The 19080-nt window shown below is 60.8% G+C and overlaps 2 protein-coding genes across 12 annotated transcripts in view; both read left to right on the top strand.

Moving 5' to 3' along the window:
• TEX264 (testis expressed 264, ER-phagy receptor) overlaps positions 1-5373 on the top strand; it is a 29635-nt gene extending 24262 nt beyond the window's left edge. For all 7 annotated transcript variants that reach the window (XM_089306169.1, XM_008260731.5, XM_089306170.1 and 4 more), the window contains 2 exons: positions 1502-1670; positions 4801-5373. In XM_089306169.1, the coding sequence (XP_089162295.1) occupies positions 1502-1670; positions 4801-5075 (444 nt within the window). In that variant the 3' untranslated portion in view covers positions 5076-5373. The remainder of the gene's footprint in view (positions 1-1501; positions 1671-4800) is intronic.
• A 2188-nt stretch (positions 5374-7561) lies between these two features.
• GRM2 (glutamate metabotropic receptor 2) lies at positions 7562-18384 on the top strand. 5 transcript variants are annotated; one of them, XM_089306167.1, is made up of 6 exons: positions 7562-7732; positions 9998-10175; positions 12287-13124; positions 14875-15950; positions 17440-17620; positions 17822-18384. In XM_089306167.1, exons 3-6 carry the CDS (start codon positions 12419-12421, stop codon positions 17893-17895), a joined length of 2037 nt encoding a protein of 678 aa, XP_089162293.1. In that variant the 5' UTR covers positions 7562-7732; positions 9998-10175; positions 12287-12418; the 3' UTR covers positions 17896-18384. The 5 variants fall into 5 exon arrangements, with proteins under 5 accessions (XP_089162293.1, XP_017199340.1, XP_089162294.1 ...); XM_017343851.4 differs by lacking the exon at positions 7562-7732 and adding an exon at positions 7868-7989 and having other exon boundaries at positions 9592-10175; XM_089306168.1 differs by lacking the exon at positions 7562-7732 and adding an exon at positions 7915-7989.
• Positions 18385-19080: the final 696 nt, after the last annotated feature.

The raw sequence follows: 19080 nt of genomic DNA, 5'->3' as shown, positions 1-19080 counted from the left end.
AGGCATGTGAGTGGGTGGAGGGGCAAAGGTGTGTTTAGGCTGGGGGGAGTTGATTGGGCGTGTGGACTCCTGAGGTGGAAGGGGTCCAGAGAGCAAATGGGTTGGCAGGAGAGATTGGGTTGGAACTGTTAAAAATCATGACTTGGCCTTTCTGACCTCGGAAGCCTCGGGGCTGGGGTGGTCCACTCCGCTCCTGTGCACGTAGAGGCTTAGGACGAAGGGCTTTGCCCCAGCACCCATGGCGTTCAAGGCCCAGCTGCTGCAGCCAGACCCAGGCTGTCCATCCTTCACGTGGCCTAGACGTACGTGCCCCCCAGCCGGCTGAGGTCCTGGCTGGCCGAACCTCTCAGCCGCCGCCTCCTCCTCTTTGTGCTCTGTGCACTCATTTTTACCCCTCTTTGCTTGCTTTAATTGGAGGAGGTTCCTTAACCCCAGGGTTGGCTGAGCCGGCGACAGGCGAGTCCTGGAGTGGCTTCTCCCCGCCAGGCGCTAAGTCTCTCATTACTGCTAAGTGGAAGGTTCATTCCAGAGCTCGTGGTGAGAGCCAGCGGTGCTATAAATAGCCGTGTTGTGAAGGTTGGCGGGCGAGCGGTGACAGGGCAGGGCCTCACGGTCTTCTTGGTGGGTGATTGTGTCCCAGTGTGGGCCAGGGGGGCGAGCTCCGGAGCGAGAGATACCTGACGCCCATTCTCATCGTCCCTGCCTGCCTCGGGCGACTCTGGCAGGTGTCTGCTCTCTGTTCCACATGCTGGCACTGGCGGGTGGGGAGCAGTCTGTGTGCAGCGGAGGGCGGGTGGAGTACCTGTCAGAACCTGGGCTCTAGAAGCAGCTGCCCCTGCAGCCCAGGGCCCAGCTCCACTCCCGCGGCTCACATCTGGGCCTGCGTGTGAGGAGGTGTGGCACAGTCTCAGGAGTTGGCACAGTCTGGAACTAGCAGGGCAGCAGCAGCGGAAGGGGCTTGGCTGGCCTGGAGCCTCTGTCCGGGCTCTGTGGCACCATGTCCGCAAGGGCAGGGCCCCTGGCCTTGTCTGTTGTCTGTGGCTTGGTGTGCGTTGTCCAGGGTGGGGAAGAGGTCAGAGCCAGGGGTCCTCTGATGGCTTGGCCCCTGGCGCCATGGTTTATGGGGTCCCTGTCTCGGGTTGGTCCAGGGGTGATAAACTGTTTGGCTCTGTGAAACCGTGCCTTTTAGAATCATTTGTCAGTCCCAGGCATGCATATAGGATTTAGCAGGCTCCTGACCTTTTCCAGCACCTGCCCCTGGGAGTTGTCCTAAGGCCTCCTGGGTCCTCAAACTGCTGCCCCCTGCAGTGTGGGGCCCTGCTCAGAGGGTCCTCCCTGTGTCTGCCTCCTCAGCAGAGGTCTGGAAAGAAAGAGATGATGATGGGACCAGAGCCAGCCCTGTCAGAGGGAACAGGCCAGAGACAGCTCCCGGGGCCACCCAGGACCAAGTGGGTCAGGGGCTCCGGAGGACTCATTCCACCCTTTGTCCCTCTCTGGCTAGGAGCGGAAGCTGTGTGCCCACCCTCGGCTAGAGATCTATCAGCAAGACCGGATCCATTTCATGTGCCCCCTGGCTCGGCAGGGAGACTTCTATGTGCCTGAGGTGAAGGAGACAGAGCGGAGAAGCCGGGGACTGGTGGAGACCAGTGACACCCCGATGGACGGCACAGGTAGGGAAGGGAAGGGAGTGAGGGTGGGGCTCTGCCTGGAGGCTCCTCCCTATTTGGGTTGGCACCGTGGGGAAGCAGACATGCCTACCCCAGGACCTACACATAAAGCTGCCCGTTCTGACGTGTGGCTCCACATAGATGTGGATTCCCACTCGTTGCCCCCAGCAACTCAGATACACAGATCCTGCACAGATGCCTTTCCGAGGCATCAGGGGTACCCTTGGAAACGGCCCACAGACAGCCGGGTGCCGAGACTGCTCAGGAAAGGAGTTGGGGAGTACGATGGGTATAGATCGGGAAGGTGGAGAGGGGAGCAAGGTGTGGGACCCCACCCAGAGCCAGTGCTTTCTGCCTATGGAAGAGCAAGCAGGGAGCATGCAGGGGGAGCAGCGAGGGCAGTCTCCTGCCCCTTCCCCCAGAGCCAGCCCACCCCCCTGCTGGCAGCCATAATGCCCCAGGTCCAGGCCCACAAGCTGCTTGCATACTCTCAGCCCACCCCCTGCCATGATCTCTTGTGAGCTGGGCTGTCCCTGAGGGCCTAGCACTGGAGGAGCCCATGACTTCCTGGAGTGGTGCAGGACTGTCCCTCGCCTCTGTCTTCTTCAGAAGACAGTCTGCCCATTCAGTCTTCAACAGCCAAGGTCAGCCTAGAGAGACATGTGTTGACAGGGGCCGAGGGGGGCGGGTACTGGGAGACAGTCTCTATTCCCTAGGGCCTATGTCCAACACAGTTAACTTCATCTGCCACTTAATTACCTCCATGGGGTACTGCTCCCTTCTGCCCACAGTGCCCCTACTGTGGGCACAGAACGTAGCACAAGGTCAGCAGGCCCAGGCAACCCCTGGGGCAGGAAGGAGGAGCACCTTGACCTTCCTGCCACCTCCCTCTGCTGCCTGCCTCCCCCCTCCCTGGCCCACCCACCCAGCTTCCTTCCCTCCCAAACACCACCTGCCAGGGGCGTTGAAGGACTGCCTGGCACCCGGTACAGCTGGCTGCAGCCGCAGCTCCCACACCCCCCAGCTCCTCGGCCCATCCTCCTCCCGACCAGCCTGCCCGCTCCTTGGTGTGGGGGCCAACCGGTCTACCCTCTTCTGAGAGGGCCTGGCCCAACACCCAGGGTGGACTCTGGGTATCCACCCACCAGGTGCACACCCCTTTCTTCCACAGCAGCATGTGGTGGGTTTGTGTGAAGGGTGTCTGACCACCCAAGGTTCAGCCTGGCCCTCTCTGCCTCCCGGCTGGGTCGCAGCTTGGGCTGAGAGGTGACAGGGGGTGATTAGCTGCCTCACGCCTGTTATTACATTGATGTATTATTTAGCTCCAGAGAGGCGATGAATATTTGATCTTGCACTGGCTGTGGGCAGAGCAGGAGGGAGGGCCCAGGGTGAAGGTGGTAGCTTCACACCCCCTGCCCCAGCAGCCCTGGGGATTTATGCATCTCCCTGCCTTGCCTGTCCCCTGGGTAGAGACGGGGGACAGGCTCGGGGCCTCCTCCTGTGTGGACCATGGTGGGACTGTAGCAATGGCACTTCCCTGCCTCTGGCTCTTCTGTCAGAGTGTCCATGTGTCCCCAAGGGGCTGTCATCATCCCAGCATGCTGAGCCTTGGCCTGCAGGAGGCTCCTGGACTCCTTCCTCTGATTACTGCTGGCCCAGGAGCTGGGAGGGAGGAAGCAGCCTTCCAGGAAGCAGACAGTCCCAGTCCTGTGGTCTCAGGAGAGCCACTGGGTGGGTGGGTGGATCGAACCCGACAGTTTAATGGGGCTGGGGAGAAGCCGTCCCCTCCCTTTGTGCTGTTCAAGCCTGCACCCTCGGGGTCACTGGTCATCATTCAAGGAGTGAGGAAGGGGCTGGAATGTCATCCCCGGGTCAGAAGGACCTTGCCATGACTGCAAGCTCAGCCCTGCCTCCTCCTGGGACCCCAGTATAAGAAGGGCCCTGGGCCAGCAGCTGGGCACTTCCAGGGCTCCCCTCCCCTCTGCCGATGGGGCCTAGAGGACATCTTCTGGAGGAGCAGACCCCCCCGCCAAACCCCCCACTCCCAACCTAGGCCCCAGCTGAGGCTCAAGGAGAGTTTCAGGCTGAATCCAGAGGCCAAGCAGACCCCAGCTGCGCCTGGCTCGGGGGACAGGAGCCCCCAGGGAAGCCGGCCCAAAACACACACACACATACACACACACACACACACACGGAAGCCGGCCCAACACACACACACACACACACACTCACACTCACACTCACACACACTGTGTTCAAGTTGCTCCTCCCTCACTGAGGATGGGCGCACTGCTCTTGTTGCTCCTGGACAGGGCAGATGAAGCGCTGCTTGCTTAGAGGCCGCCATGGGAGTAAGAGGAGCAGGCTGGGGGTCTGGGCCATCAGCCCAGCTCAGCGCCGTCTGGGGGCTCCTGCCACCAGCAGGTGCTCTCATGGCCCCTCTTTACCAGTGGGAGGTGGGCGGGGTGGTTAAAGATTCCAGGCTAAGCCAGGTAGGGAGAAAGCCCTTAAAATGCTTCAGCACCCTCCTTCCTTGCAGTGGCCAAATGCCTCAGCCTCTTCTCAAATGGGGCTCGAGGGGGGCCAGAGGCAGGGCCAGCTGCCTTCCTTTCCACGAGCGGCTGCTTCTTGGGGTGCTCTGCACGGGGGAGAAGGGCTGGAGAGTGTGTCACCTGGTCCATTTTGCAGTCCTCGTGCTTTGCAGTGTTTTGTAACTGGCCCTGGACAAGCCCCCCCAAGCCTGAAAGGGGTGGAGGGGACACTACTTGGGTCTCTTTGTTCTCCCCTCAGCTCCTCACCTCCGGCTGAGTGGCCCTTAATGGGTGTGGGGGCAGGGCAGCAAGCTTTGTGGGAATGCAGGGAGCTGGGGCTAATTCAGGGAAGGGAGAGGAGTGTGCACAGCCAGCTGCTCTCCTCTCCTTCCCCCATCCCTCGCGCCCCTCTCCCTGGGCCCGATCATTGCTGCCCCAACCAGGCCAGAGGGCAGAGGGCAGAGAGTGGCTGGGAGGAGCCTCCTGAGCTGGGGAGGCTATATTATTCATGAGCAGACTGCGTGTGCTGAGCTGGGGGCAGAGCCCCTGCCTTCTCCCGGGAGAGGTGGGGGTCCTGACTAACCTGTGCTCCCTTTTCCCAGGCACAGGAGCAGACACGATGAGTGACACGAGTTCCGTAAGCCTGGAGGTACGGCCCAGTAGCCGGGAGGCTTCGGCCACCACGCTGTCCCCTGGGGCCAGCAGCCGCGGCTGGGATGACGGTGACACCCGCAGTGAGCACAGCTACAGCGAGTCGGGCACCAGCGGCTCATCCTTCGAGGAGCTGGACCTGGAGGTCGAGGGGCCCTTGGGGGAATCACGGCTCGACCCTGAGGCCAAGCCTGTGGGGGCCACTTCCAGAGCCCAGTACCACTGAGTAGGACTAAGAGTAACCTGTGGCCCGCACCCTCCTGAAGTACAGTTGCCAAGGAACCGAGCAGGCTGTCCAGCCTGGGCTGGGGCTGGGGGTGCCCAGGGGAACTGACTTCCCTGACCCCAGGCTTCTAGCTAAGCCTTCTCCTAACTGCCCTTTTGGTTCCCCGGGGCCAGAGGAGCCTGAGACTATTAGTGGCACCAGCCCTTGGGGCTATTGCCCCTGTTGTATCTTTTTTCAGACTCACATTAGAGCTTCCAGAACCCAGAATAAAGCAGATGTTTTTCTTGTTTCACCTGGATTTGGGTTGTATATTTGTTTGTTAGTTCCACTTTGGGGAGCCCTATGCTGATAAGCCTGGTATTGGCAGGACCCTCTACCCCCTCCCATCCCCCTAGCACAAGGAAAAGAAAGAACATGGCCAGGTACCCTGGGGTCATGGGTAGGGGTATTAGGGGCCCTGCCTGCCCTGCTCTGTGATCCCAGTGGACAGTTGCCCCTGCATTGCACAGGCTACTGCAGAGCAGAGAGAGCAGGACAAGGGGTATGAGCTGAGTGCAGGGTGCCCTCCAGGGCTCAGCAGCAGGGAGCTCCCGCCTTCCTTTGTCTGCTTGCAAAGGATGCCTTTGTGTCTGTGGCTGTGCTCACGCTGGGTCTTCCCCAGCAGGTGGGACATCCCTGCTGTGCCTGTCAGTGCCTGTGTGCCTGTGGTTGTACGCCACAGATGGGCTGCGGGTGGTGGTCCTGGGTGAGTGAGGCCGTGTCCCAGTGAGCATCAGCATGGGAATGTGGCTGGGCATGCATTTGTGTGGACGGCTGTGTTGCTACGTGCCTGTGTTGCTGGCTTTGCGTGTCTGTATCTGACTGCAGGACGTGTGAGGCAGGATAGCTGGGAGAGTCTCTGGGGACTTTGTCCATGTACAACTTTATGTGCATGACTGTTTGCTCCTGCGTAAAGCTACGTGTTTTGCTGTGTGTCTACCTGTACAGCTATGAATGTTGCAGCTGTCTGGCCATGTCCATGGGTACAGCTGTGTGCATGTGGCTGTGTGCTCACAGGCACAGCTGAGTGTGGAAGGGGAGGTACATGTCTGTGTGTGCACAGCTGGCGGTGGTGGCCGCACAGCCGGTGTGTGACTGCACATCCGTGCGCTGCAGTGGGACTGTACGGCTTACCTGCTGCGGGCTGCGTCATGGCCTTCTCGGGCTGGTGCTGTCTGTAGCTATGTTTTTGTAGAAAGCCCTGCGCCTTTTAGAGTGTGGCTGCTCTCGCTGTGCAGCTCCTCTCACCTCAGCACCCTCCCGCTGTCAGCCCCTCTGCTCCAGGGCCAGCCCATTGCTCACCTATCCCAGTGAGCAGTCGTTCTAAGCCAGCCAGAGAGGGTGAGGGCAGCCGGTGGCAGTCAGAACTGGAAGACCGCAGGTCTGTCTCCCCAGCCTCGTCTGACAGCTCTGAACCCTCCTCCCCCGCCACCTCGGCTTCCTGTAACGATTTGGGTTCCTGTTTGTTTGGGTTTGATGCGACTGTTTTGTTTGAAAGCTGTGCCCTTTTCCAGAGCAGTGGGGCATCAGGTTTCTGTGTCCTGGGAAAAACCCTGTGCTCGGTGGCCTTTGCCCCCGACTGTCACACACATGTGGGTGTGTGTGCCTGAGGGCCGGGGCTTGGTGCTTCTGTTAGCCCGTGTCTGAGCCAGCTTTGCTTCCGTTGACACCTGTGGGGAAAAGGGCACCGCCAGGGGGTTGTATGTAGGCTGCTGTGCCCCTTAACCCCTTAGCCCCTTAATTGAGAGTGTGCGCATGTTGGGGGCAGATAGCACAGGTCTGGGGCTGGATCTGGCACAGGCCCTCTCCCCAAATCCTTCAACACAACCTGACACAGTAGCTGACCTACCACCCCCTGCCCAGGGGCGTCCTTCCCCATCCTGCTGTGAGAGGGAAGAGTCAAGAGCATCTTCTCTGAGTTGCCGCCCTCCTGGGCTCGGGCTCTCACTCCCTCCTACACAGCAGTCAGTTCCAGGAACCTCCCCCCCCCACCTCTCCCCTCCCAGATCCCCCCTGCAGGCCTCAGGAGGGCTGACCCGGGCCTCCCCCCACCCTCGTTGATGTCTCTGCCTTAAATGGGCTTTGTATGGGGGAGCAGGGATTAATGCGTGAGTGTGTGTATGGGAGAGCAATTTGAAAGGTCATCTACAGGAAGGAAGCAGCAGCCCCATTCTGTGCTGACCTCCCCCTCCCCCCACTCTTTTACCCCTAGTGACTCAGGCCCCAGCTTTCACGTGGGGCCTGGCCTGTGGAACAAGCTGCAGTCCCTCGGATGGATGTGAGGACAGGGACAGACTTGTGGCAGCAGGCCAAGCACTCCACCTATCTCCCAAATGCCTCTCCACCTATACCCCAGTGGCACCCCTTGATGCTAGTCAGCTCCTCCGTGCTCGCAGATGGGCGTCTGCCGCACTGTGCGCACCTTTTGGGGCTTCCTAACCCTGTGCCCCATGCCCTGTTCTGGCCACCCTCTTGGACGCAGTCCGACTGCAGGGTGGAGGGGGCGGTGAGGCACCTGCTCCAGCACTGAGCGGGAGCGCCCGGGGATTCAGCACCACGCGGCGGACAGCTCCAGGCTCGGTGGACCCGCGAAGAGCCGGAGCTGTGGGAGGCGCAGGGTGAGGAGCTGGGGGGTGGGGGGGTGGGGCAGGGCGGAGAGGTGGGGGCCGGGCTGGGAGCGGGAGACCCGGAGTTGGGAGGAAAGGAGGAGGGACTGGGGGCGGGCCGGGGGCGGGGGTGGGGCGGGCCGCGATTGAAAGCTGCGGGGCGGGCGGGCGGAGCGCGCAGAGCCAGCGAGCAAGCGAGCAAGCTGGAGCTGGATCCCCGCGTCCCCTGCTCACTCCGATTCTCTCCGCGCCAGAGCCGGGCGCACCAGGTAGGGTGAGCCCGTGGTGCCGCGGCTGCTGCCTACCTTTTCAGCCCTGACCCCACGTCCCCGCGAGCCTTTGAGTTCTGGGTGCCCCAGCCGGGGCGCGCAGACGGCTCTTGGTCCCCGGGAGCTCCGGGAAGCGGGAAGACAGCCCCCCGTGTCCCGCCTTTCTTCCCCCCGAAAACGCACGTCTTGTATCGCGCTGCCCGGTTCCTCCTGCTCCGGCGTCCTCCGGTCCTTCTTTCTGTCTGTGCCTCTTTGTCTCAGGCTCTCGGGATCGCTTGGTCCCTGCCCAGATTTTGTGGCCCAGGCCCCCAGCTGCGGGGGACTCCAAGGTTCTGTCCCTTGCCCTGCCCTGAGCTTGGGGTCCTGGCCTTCTCTAACCAGCGCTGGCTCCAGCCTCCATCTGGGTCCCTGTCCCCATCCGCGGGGGGCTTCACCCCTGCTTCTCTCTCCTGTTTGCTTCATTGAGCTGCTGCTTTCTGGGTCCACACCTGAGCATGGTACCATAGTGGGGTCGGTCCTGCGGAGCGAAGAGGGCAAACTGGGGGCCCTGGTCTCTGCGGCCAGGACACAGGACCCTTGAACTTGCGGCTGCCCTTTGTCAGCCTCAGTTTCCTTTCCTGTTCTGAGGAAAGACGCTTGTCCCCCTCCCAGCCCTGCCAAGCCTGGTGATTTTAAGAGCCTCTGTGGGGTAGGTATGTGGGAACGCAACTGGGATGCACAGGAGAGGATGCAGGGTGGATGAGGCAGGTGGCAAAAGGACTCCTACAGGCCAGGGCCAGCGCGGTCCGGGCCCCAAGGCCGAGCACGGGCAGATTGGGAATGGTGTCTTTCCCCACCGGGTTTGGAGTGAAGGAAGCTCCGAGACCCCACGTCTCCAACAGCATCCCGCACAGCCGCTCAGCCTCGGCACTGTTTGGAGAGTCTGACACGACAGATAGCCCTGCCGCTGGCATACACGTTCATGTCTACCTGCCTTGCTGGCCCAGCACCTGTGGCCACTTGGTGCCCTCCCGCTGCCAGCCTCTCCACCTTGCTGTCTTGCTCCCGGGGGCTGGAGTCCCTGTCCCTTCCTCAGTCAGGAGACAAGCCAGAGGCTGGAACACTAAGAGAGTTTCCCCGGGCTCCAGTTTCCCCAGAGGTGGGAGAATGTACCTTAGAGCCAAGTGCCGTCCCTCTGCCTGTGGGCCCTCAGAGAGCAGCCCTTACCCCTTGGAAATCTGAGGCTCAGGATGGGGACTGGATACCCCCGCCCACCCCAGTTGGTGGCTCTGATGTGGCCTCTGCTGCAACGGCTTTGACCTCCAGGTCCTGAGTGTTTTATATGAGGCCTTGGTTAGCTTGTGATTTGCAGAAAGCTTGGCGCTGGCTGTGTCTTCGATCCTTTGCCGGGGCCACTGCCCCCCTGGCTGCCTCCCAGGGCCCGTTTGCAGCCCAGATGAGGACTGGGAGGCAGGTTCGGGGGCATCCCAGGAGCTTCTCAGCCTGGTGTAGCGACACCACCCTTCCCTGGTGACCTGGGTGAAGGGTGGGAAGTGGCAGAGTCAGAAAGGGCAGTCACTCTCAGGTCCCTCTTCTCCTGTTTGTCTGTCTATCTCTCTGCAGGAGCTGGGTCCCTTCTTCCTCTCTTCCTGTCTGTCCTTCCTGGCCCCTGTTTCCTCCTCTCGTTGCCTTTGCTGCTTCTGCCCTCCTCCCCTGGAGACCCAGGTCTGCTGGACCCATCCATCCCCTCTGGGGCCATGGGATCGCTGCTTGGGCTCCTGGCACTGCTGCTGCTATGGGGTGCTGTGGCTGAGGGTCCCGCCAAGAAGGTGCTGACCCTGGAGGGGGACCTGGTGCTGGGCGGGTTGTTCCCAGTGCACCAGAAGGGTGGCCCGGCGGAGGACTGTGGCCCTGTCAATGAGCACCGTGGCATCCAGCGCCTTGAGGCCATGCTTTTCGCACTGGACCGCATCAACCATGACCCCCACCTGCTCCCTGGTGTGAAACTGGGTGCGCACATCCTCGACAGCTGCTCCAAGGACACACACGCCCTGGAGCAGGCGCTGGACTTCGTGCGTGCCTCACTCAGCCGCGGGGCCGACGGCTCCCGCCACATCTGTCCCGACGGCTCTTACGCCACCCATGGTGACGCTCCTACTGCCATCACTGGTGTCATTGGCGGCTCCTACAGCGATGTATCCATCCAGGTATGCACCCAAATGGGGTAGGGAGGGAGGCCAGAGGGTGACCCGGAATTCCCATGGGGCAGGGGCTCCCAGACTCCCACGCATTGGAAAAGAGACTAGAAACTTCCCTTCAGTGGCTTTTTACAGACTACGAAAGTGCCCCTGCCATATAACAAGGGTTGTGTTTCAGAGATTGTGCAGAACCACACACGTGCACACACTCACACCCCTGATATTGAACAAACTTCAGAGGCTCTGGAGCCAGAGCCCCAGGTGTGAATCCTGGCTCCCCTACTTGCTGGCCGCATGGCCCTGGACAGATTGCTTCTCTTCTCTCTGTCTCTGTCTCCCTGTCCTAAAATGGGACTTGGGGCACTTTGTACTTTTAGGTTGGTGATGGAAATGAGTAGAGTGGTGTCTATCAGAGGTCCTGGATGTCACAAGGGCACAAGAGGCCCAGCTGCTGTTATCATTAACTCGTTTCATAAATGGGGAGACCGGGGATCAAAGAGGGAGATGAGAAATCAGGGCTGTTAGCCAGGGGTCTCCTAATTTGTCAGATCACTTCTCCCTGGGTGGGACAGAAGAGAACGGGGAGAAAGAAGCCAGCAGTGGGCCAGGGAAGAGCAACAGGGTGGGGGAGCCAGGAAGATGAGAAACAGAGTGTGTGTGTGTGTGTGTGTGTGTGTGTTGGCGGGGGTAACAGGTACTGGGTGGAGGGCGCAGGATTTGAGCGAGTGAGAAGGTAAGGAAGCCTGGCCCCCATCTCCTGCTCTCCCACAAGGTCTCAGCGCAGAGGGCCCTGTTGCTCAGCTTCAGCACATGGTGTCTGTTCAGCTGATGTCCCTTTGTTGCCCCCTGGGCGCACCTGGCTGCTTTGGTCCGGGTTCTCACCTGTCCTCCATATCCCCAGCTGCTGGGTGCCCAGAACAGGAAGATGAGGCCAGAACTGGGATCAGGGCTGGGAGACAGGGCAGGGCCCTTTGCTGGGCCTCAGCTTGTTTTAGGAGGCTGGCTGAGGCTACTGCCACCAGGGGAGGGTGCAGGACCCCTGACCTGCGATGCTTGTGCAGAAGAAATGAGGCAGAAACAGGAATCTGAACCATGAGGTCAGCCTCTGGCCTAGGATTGGGGAAGCCTGGCCACTGCCCCTGCTGTTGGGACTGGATCATCCGTCCCACTAGACTGATTCCTAGAGTGGCTAGGTGGCAGCTTCGACAGGTGTGACTGTGCCAGCATCCACGTCTGCAGTCCTGGCTGGGGACAGGTGGGCAGCCTCCTACTGTCCGACGTCCACAGGGGTCTGCACAACTCTCCAGGGATTTGTCTCCAGGAACCCATTTAGCTCCTGCCCACCCCTGGTCCTCAGCATCAGCCTGCTTTTCCTTGTCCTGGTGAGCACCAGCAGGTCTTCATCCTTAGGGGCCTATCTCACTGACCCCGCCTCACTCCTGCCCTCTCTCTGGCTCACATCCCTGTCATCTTCCAGACGCGAGCACGGCGGCCTCCCATACACCGTCATTTTTATTCCCTTAGCAGCTTCACAAGGCCGAGACAAGAAACTGGTCAGGGACCGGAGGATGGGAGACAGGGTGCCAGGCAGTCAGTTCCGGAACAGGGAGCCTTGTTTATTTCAGCCTCGGGCATCCAGTGGAGATGAGGTCTTGGGTCTTCCAGGGTAGTGGGAATCTCCTGTGGGTTGGATGGAGGTTTTTCCTGCTTTCTCCATCTTCCGATCAGAGTTGACTCCCCAGACAAATAGAGAGCTTGGGTGCCCTGAGCGTCTCAAATGCCACCCGGTGGCTCCCTGTGCTCCTGCTACAGCCAGGTGGCAGCCTCTCTGCAGCCCAGTCTTCCCATAGCTCGCTGCCCTGGGCCTCAAGAATGGTAGCAGAGGGATTCAGATGTGGCTGAGAACCCGAGTGCCTGGGCCCTGCGTCTTCTCCTTCCTGGCCTTCCAGAAGAGTCCTTCATCCCCTGGGGAGAGCCTCATCAATCAGGACGCAGGCCTGCTGAGCAACCGAAGCCTCAGGGCTGACCTTGTGGATACTCCACCCCAAGGGCTGCTAGATGCATCTGCCTCTGCTGTCTGACCTGGCCTCTGACCGCTGCCCTTCCTGCCCCTCCCCCAGGTGGCCAACCTCCTGCGGCTCTTTCAGATCCCACAGATCAGCTACGCCTCCACCAGCGCCAAGCTGAGCGACAAATCCCGCTACGACTACTTTGCCCGCACAGTGCCCCCTGACTTCTTCCAAGCCAAGGCCATGGCTGAGATTCTCCGCTTCTTCAACTGGACCTATGTGTCCACTGTGGCGTCCGAGGGCGACTATGGCGAGACAGGCATCGAGGCCTTTGAGCTGGAGGCCCGCGCCCGCAACATCTGCGTGGCCACCTCAGAGAAGGTGGGCCGTGCCATGAGCCGGGCCGCCTTCGAGGGCGTGGTGCGGGCCCTGCTGCAGAAGCCCAGTGCCCGCGTGGCCGTCCTGTTCACCCGGTCCGAGGACGCCCGGGAGCTGCTCGCTGCCACCCAGCGCCTCAATGCCAGCTTCACCTGGGTGGCCAGCGATGGCTGGGGGGCACTGGAGAGTGTCGTGGCGGGCAGTGAGGGGGCTGCCGAGGGCGCCATCACCATTGAGCTGGCCTCCTACCCCATCAGTGACTTTGCCTCCTACTTCCGCAGCCTGGACCCCTGGAACAACAGCCGGAACCCCTGGTTCCGGGAGTTCTGGGAGCAGAGGTTCCGCTGTAGCTTCCGGCAGCGAGACTGTGCAGCCCACTCTCTGCGGGCCGTGCCCTTTGAGCAGGAGTCCAAGATCATGTTTGTGGTCAACGCCGTGTACGCCATGGCCCATGCACTGCACAACATGCATCGCACCCTCTGCCCTAACACCACCCGCCTCTGTGACGCCATGCGGCCAGTCAACGGGCGGCGCCTCTACAAGGACTTCGTGCTCAACGTCAAGTTTGACGGTAATAGTGCTGGCCAGTGGCCATCGGATGATGGGGAGCAGGACTTAAGAAAACATAACATAGTGCAAGTGGAGGACCCGGCCAGCCAGCAGGGCAGAGAGGACTCCCACTGGAGCCGGGGCTGAGCAGTGAGCAGACCTCTGCTCCTTTGAGGGTCTCTGGGCCCAGCCTGGGCCTTGCCTGTCTTGCCGGAGGTAGAGACCAGGGGACCCCAAGCCCATTCAGGGCAGCAAGAGTCACATTTGTGCTTGAGGGTAAGCGTCAGGACAGCCTTTCACAGGCAGACGCAATGTCTACTCCTAACCCCGAGTCCACCCCAGGTCCGGGGCTCCTCACAGTACAAGGGCCAGCTTGCAGGAAAGCAAGCGCCTCGGGGTCGTCACCACACTCCGGCCATGAGAGGGGGCCGCGGCCGACAGGGCTTGTAAGCACCAGCCCAGGGTTAACACGAGCAATGCGGTTTGTCCCTCGGTGTCTGTTGGGGATTGGTCCCAGGACCCCCGAGGATACCAAAATCCATGGATGCCCAAATCCCTTGCAGCCAATGGCGTGGTCCTGGTATATGAGCTACACTCATCCTCCCTTATACTTGAAATCATTTCCAGATGAATACCTCAAACCGTATAAATGCTAAATAAGCTGTTAGAGAATAATAAGAGAGGAAAAAAAGCCCAAGCACATTCAGTACATGCAACCATCGTAGTTCTTACGGAAGTTCTCAAAGTCTCACCTCTCTGGTGGGTTGTGTCCTTGGCTTTGGGGCCTGCAGCTGCAGAGGGCTGACTCATCGTGATCAGACTGGCATTCCACAGTTACCTCTGGAGTCAGGGGTTAGGGCCGGAGTTTGGGATCTGACTGAGCTGACATTGGAGCAAAGCTAAGTACCTCTGGAGTCAGGGGTTAGGGCCGGAGTTTGGGATCTGACTGAGCTGACGTTGGAGCAAAGCTAAATTCCATCTGCTGGCTTGGGTGGAACTGACAGCAGGGCTGGAGGTGGATTTTGAGAACTCTGAGGCTGAGTTGGAAAACGTAGGGCCTTGAGCAGGGAGGACTTGAGTTTGATTTCAGGCTGTCCCACTCACCATGGGGCCAAAGGCCTGTCATCCGCCCGCTCGAGCCCTGATTTCTCCCTGGGACCTGGGATGGTGGTGGGGGACTGCCGTGAGGCTTCGCCAGGATGGACAGTAGCACTTTCTGAAGAATAGCCGTGACTACAGGTGGCCCTGGGCGTCGGGACTTGGTCTGCACTGGGATTAGGGTGGAGATCGGTGGGGCTGGAGCTGGGAGGTGGTTGCTGGTAAGGCTGGACCCAAGGTGGGCTTCACTTTGGGGTCTCTGCATTAAGTCTGGTGGGAGAGCTGCAGGGTCTGTCATGATAAAGTTAGCATTTGGGGCCTGGATGGCACAGTGTTGGAGATGGGGCCCAGGCTGGGTTTGGTGAGCCATGGCTGGGGACTGGTGCAGGGACTCGGTGTGTGGGGATGCCTGGCCTTGAAGACTGGAGTTACGTTTGGGGTTCAAGGGTGGCGAGGGTTGGGGTTTGGTGTTTGAGCTTGGGGACAGGATTTGTTGGACCTTCTCATTCAGAAAAATGGCTGAAGCCAGGACTGGCTTTAGCGTTGGGATGAGGACCGGAAAGGCTGGAGGGGGCCTGGTCTCTGGGGCGTGGGTTCTGTGTTAGGGTGAGGGTTGAGGTCGCCTCTGAGTAGCCCCCCATCCAACACTCTCTTCCTTCTCTGCCCCCTCCCAGCTCCCTTCCGCCCGGCTGACACTCACAATGAGGTCCGCTTCGACCGCTTTGGTGACGGCATTGGGCGCTACAACATCTTCACCTATCTCCGGGCAGGCAGTGGGCGCTACCGCTACCAGAAGGTGGGCTACTGGGCAGAAGGCCTCACCTTGGACACCAGCCTCATCCCCTGGGCCTCCCCCTCCGCTGGGCCCCTGCCCGCCTCTCGCTGCAGCGAGCCCTGCCTGCAGAACGAGGTGAAGAGCGTGCAGCCCGGCGAGGTCTGCTGCTGGCTCTGCATCCCGTGCCAGCCCTACGAGTACCGGCTGGATGAGTTCACCTGCGCCGACTGTGGCCTGGGCTACTGGCCCAACGCCAGCCTCACCGGCTGCTTCGAGCTGCCCCAGGAGTACATCCGCTGGGGCGATGCCTGGGCCGTGGGACCTGTCACCATTGCCTGCCTGGGTGCCCTGGCCACGCTGTTTGTGCTGGGTGTCTTTGTGCGGCACAACGCCACGCCGGTGGTCAAGGCCTCGGGCCGGGAGCTCTGCTACATCCTGCTGGGTGGCGTCTTCCTCTGCTACTGCATGACCTTCATCTTCATCGCCAAGCCCTCCACGGCGGTGTGCACCTTACGGCGCCTCGGCTTGGGCACCGCCTTCTCTGTGTGCTACTCAGCCCTGCTCACCAAGACCAACCGCATTGCGCGCATCTTCGGGGGGGCCCGGGAGGGTGCCCAGCGGCCACGCTTCATCAGTCCCGCCTCGCAGGTGGCCATCTGCCTGGCGCTCATCTCGGGCCAGCTGCTCATCGTGGCCGCCTGGCTGGTGGTGGAGGCACCGGGCACGGGCAAGGAGACAGCCCCTGAACGGCGGGAGGTGGTGACGCTGCGCTGCAACCACCGTGACGCCAGCATGCTGGGATCCCTGGCCTACAACGTGCTGCTCATCGCGCTCTGCACGCTCTACGCCTTCAAGACGCGCAAGTGCCCCGAGAACTTCAACGAGGCCAAGTTCATTGGCTTTACCATGTACACCACCTGCATCATCTGGCTGGCATTCCTGCCCATCTTCTACGTCACCTCCAGCGACTACCGAGTGAGCCACCTGCCACAGGAGTGGGAGGGCCGGGACGGTGGGGACTCAGGTTCCTGGTATCTCGTTTAACCTACCGATAACTGTGAGGGCCCCCCTGGGGAGCGGTGGGGCTGAATGGGACCAGGCAGGAATGCCGGGGAGATGAGGAAGCAGGGTTAGAGTGGAGAAGAGATTTCCCAACCTAGATGTCATCACCTAGCCTGGGAGATGGGGGTGCAGAAATACGTCCCAAGGATCAGAGGCTCTGCCCTGCTCCACTGAAGGGCTGGCAGAGGAGGGGTTAAGAGATGCAACTGAGGAGGTAGCAATGGTGTAATGAAGAAGGGTGGGAGAGGAGATTGAGGAGCTGAGGCTGAGAGAGGGTAAAGCAGGCAAGACTGCATCCCAGCTGCTGGCTCCCAAGCAAATTTGGTTCCAGCTGGCACTTACTGTGCCCCTGGGTCTCCCCGCAGCTGCGAAGGGCAACGCCCACTGGGACAGGAGGGTCAGGGAAGGGCTCTCCGAGCAGACGACAGGTGGGCTGAGCACCACATGGTAAGAGGGCGCCCTTGGCTAATCCTCATGACTCCAAGTCAGTGCCACAGCGCTCCTGTTTTACACACCAGGAAACACTCAGGACGTTCAATCACTTGGCCAAGGTCACTCGGCTGGAGAATGCAGAGCAGGGTCTGAACTGATGATCTCGACCATGAAAGGGACAGGAAAATTGAGGGAAAAACCTCAGCAGTGGCCCTTTCTCCAGCATGGAGCAGAGAGGCGGTGACACTGCTGGGGGCCACAGACCACTGGGCTGGCTGCTCTGCTTGCACCTGCTGGGCCACCTGCTTGGGTGCTGGAGGCCAGGATGGGGGAGGGAACCGGCTCTGACTCAGCTTGCATTTGCACATGATTTACATTTGCATGCCAATCATAAGTGGCTAAGGACTCACCCAAGACATGCACATATATACACACAGTGCCCAGCGATACATGTGCACACACACGCTGGTGCACAAGCACACACATAGCATCGCTCATGCAGACACACACATGTGCACACATGCTTCCCTGTCTATACATGCACCCATACCAGGCAGCCCACACTCACACCACACAATTACACTTGCACACCACACTCCTGTACACACTCACCACTTCATACCCACACCCACACAGAGACACAGGCGCCCCCATGCATGCACTCCATACCGTGTCCCCCATACACATGTGTACTCTCCAGGTGTACAGGCTCCCCTGTGTGTTCACCCCCACAGCTGGAACTCTGCTCTCCCTGGGAAAACAGTGCAGGCCGACACTGGGACTGGGCCCCACCTTCCTAGAAATCCTCCATGGGGCTTGGCAAGTGGACCCCAAACCCGGTAATGGACTCTTTACAGGCTCCCCGACACCCTCCCTGACAGCCCAGACAGGGGACTCCTTAGACCAGGCCCAGGCCTTTGGGGCAGGCTCTTGCGTGACCTGCGCCTGCTTACCCACTGGGCCACTGCAGGTGCAGACCACCACCATGTGCGTGTCGGTTAGCCTCAGCGGCTCCGTGGTGCTCGGCTGCCTCTTCGCACCCAAGCTGCACATCATCCTCTTCCAGCCGCAGAAGAACGTGGTCAGCCACCGGGCGCCCACCAGCCGCTTCGGCAGTGCTGCCGCCAGGGCCAGCGCCGGCCTCGGCCAAGGTCAACACCCTAAGCAGCCCTCTCCACCTGCACCCCCGCCGCCCACCTAGCTCCTCAGGCTGGCTGAGATCCCTCTGTGTGTGTGGGGGGGGGGGGGACAGACGGCCCCGGCCAGCCAGGGAGGGGCTGCTTTCCCTGTTGCCTGCCTGCTCCCTCTGGCGACCTCAGGGTCATCCCCCACATCGGGCTTCCTTTCCCCAGGGTCTGGCTCCCAGTTTGTCCCCACCGTTTGCAACGGCCGCGAGGTGGTAGACTCGACGACATCGTCGCTCTGAAGACCCCCGTAGTGCTGCCCTGACACAGCTGCTCCGGAACCCAGCGTAGATCTGCGTCCAGGGCCAGGAGGAAGTTGGCTGGAGCACTGCAATAATGCCCACCCCATGCCCGCCCCCAGAGTCACTGCCTCCTGCTTGCCCCAACCCTTCGGAGTCCGAAGTCGGGGTCCTTGGCCTGGGAGCCCCTGCAGCGGTCACAGGTGCCCTTGCAGCCGTTCCCCTCCCTGCCCTGTCCAGGGCTCCCAGGGGAGCGAGCCAGGGTGCACTGCCCCAGAACGGGCTGGCTGAGGACGGCAGGCCCCAGCCCCCAGTCAGCAAAGGTGCTTCCAGCCCATCCTTCCCCTAGGGCCTTTTTAATTTTTTATATAAGTTACTCTGGGGTGGGGAGGGTGGTAGTCGTGCGGGCCATTCCTCCCCCGGCACAGTAGCTTGTCCTGTGGTTTATTTTGTATTATCTGTAAATAAAGTCTTTATTTAAAAAAAAAAAAATCACTCTTTGCCCTTGACCCAGGGGGCCCCTCGCAGCCGCCACGACCTCCCAATCTTCCTTCCTCTAGGATCTGTTGGCTCTGCTCTGTGCCTGACGATAGAACCGATAGGACCGGGAGGTGGAGAGGAACAAACCGCCCAGGGCTGTCCGGGGCTGAGGTATCAGCAGACAGGCTCAGCTGCCTGGCCCTGCAAGGGTTTCCCCGAGGCTGTCCTTGGGGACTGGGGACAGCGTGGGCGTTGATGGGACAGGAGGGAGGGGGCAGCAGACTGTGGCCCCAAGGAGCGGCCAGCCTGCCTGCCTGCCTGCCACTGGAGGAGCTGCTGGTCCGTGAGCAGCCAGGCTGCGCGTTTGGTGCAGAGGGAACCAAGGGACGGATTGAGGCCGAACGCTGCCTGTTCACAGGGCACGGACAAGCCTGGGGGTAGGGGTGGGAGCAGCAGGGAGCTGGAAGCCTGCAGGAAATCTGGGGCGGGGCGCCCAGCGCCCTTGGGGGCTTTATCATTTGAGCTGCACCAGCAGAGGGCGCCAAGGCACAGCCTCGTCCTCACGGTCTGGTGGCAACGGCTGCCCTCGTGTGGCGTAGAGGGCGGTAGGCGCCCGACCAAAGAACCTAGGGGTTTAGGGGGCCCAGGTAGCTCAGAGAGGCGTGGTCCTGCGTCAGCGGGGGGACAGATCAGGGACATTTGTTATTT

This window comes from Oryctolagus cuniculus, chromosome 10 (genome assembly GCF_051225735.1).
Source record: "Oryctolagus cuniculus isolate XC-2025 breed Fujian yellow rabbit chromosome 10, ASM5122573v1, whole genome shotgun sequence".
Taxonomy (NCBI): Eukaryota; Metazoa; Chordata; class Mammalia; order Lagomorpha; family Leporidae; genus Oryctolagus; species Oryctolagus cuniculus.
The sequence above is the reverse complement of the archived record's forward strand: the minus strand, read 5'-3'. Positions and strand labels throughout refer to the sequence as shown.

Bases quoted from the DNA above. Each gene is read 5' to 3' on its own strand.
- GRM2 (XM_017343851.4), top strand. From the start codon at position 9,726: ATGGGATCGCTGCTTGGGCTCCTGGCACTGCTGCTGCTATGGGGTGCT. The intron at 15,951-17,439 runs GTGAGCCACCTG...GGGCCACTGCAG, and splicing joins TCACCTCCAGCGACTACCGA to GTGCAGACCACCACCATGTG. The intron at 17,621-17,821 runs GTCAACACCCTA...TCCTTTCCCCAG, and splicing joins CAGCGCCGGCCTCGGCCAAG to GGTCTGGCTCCCAGTTTGTC.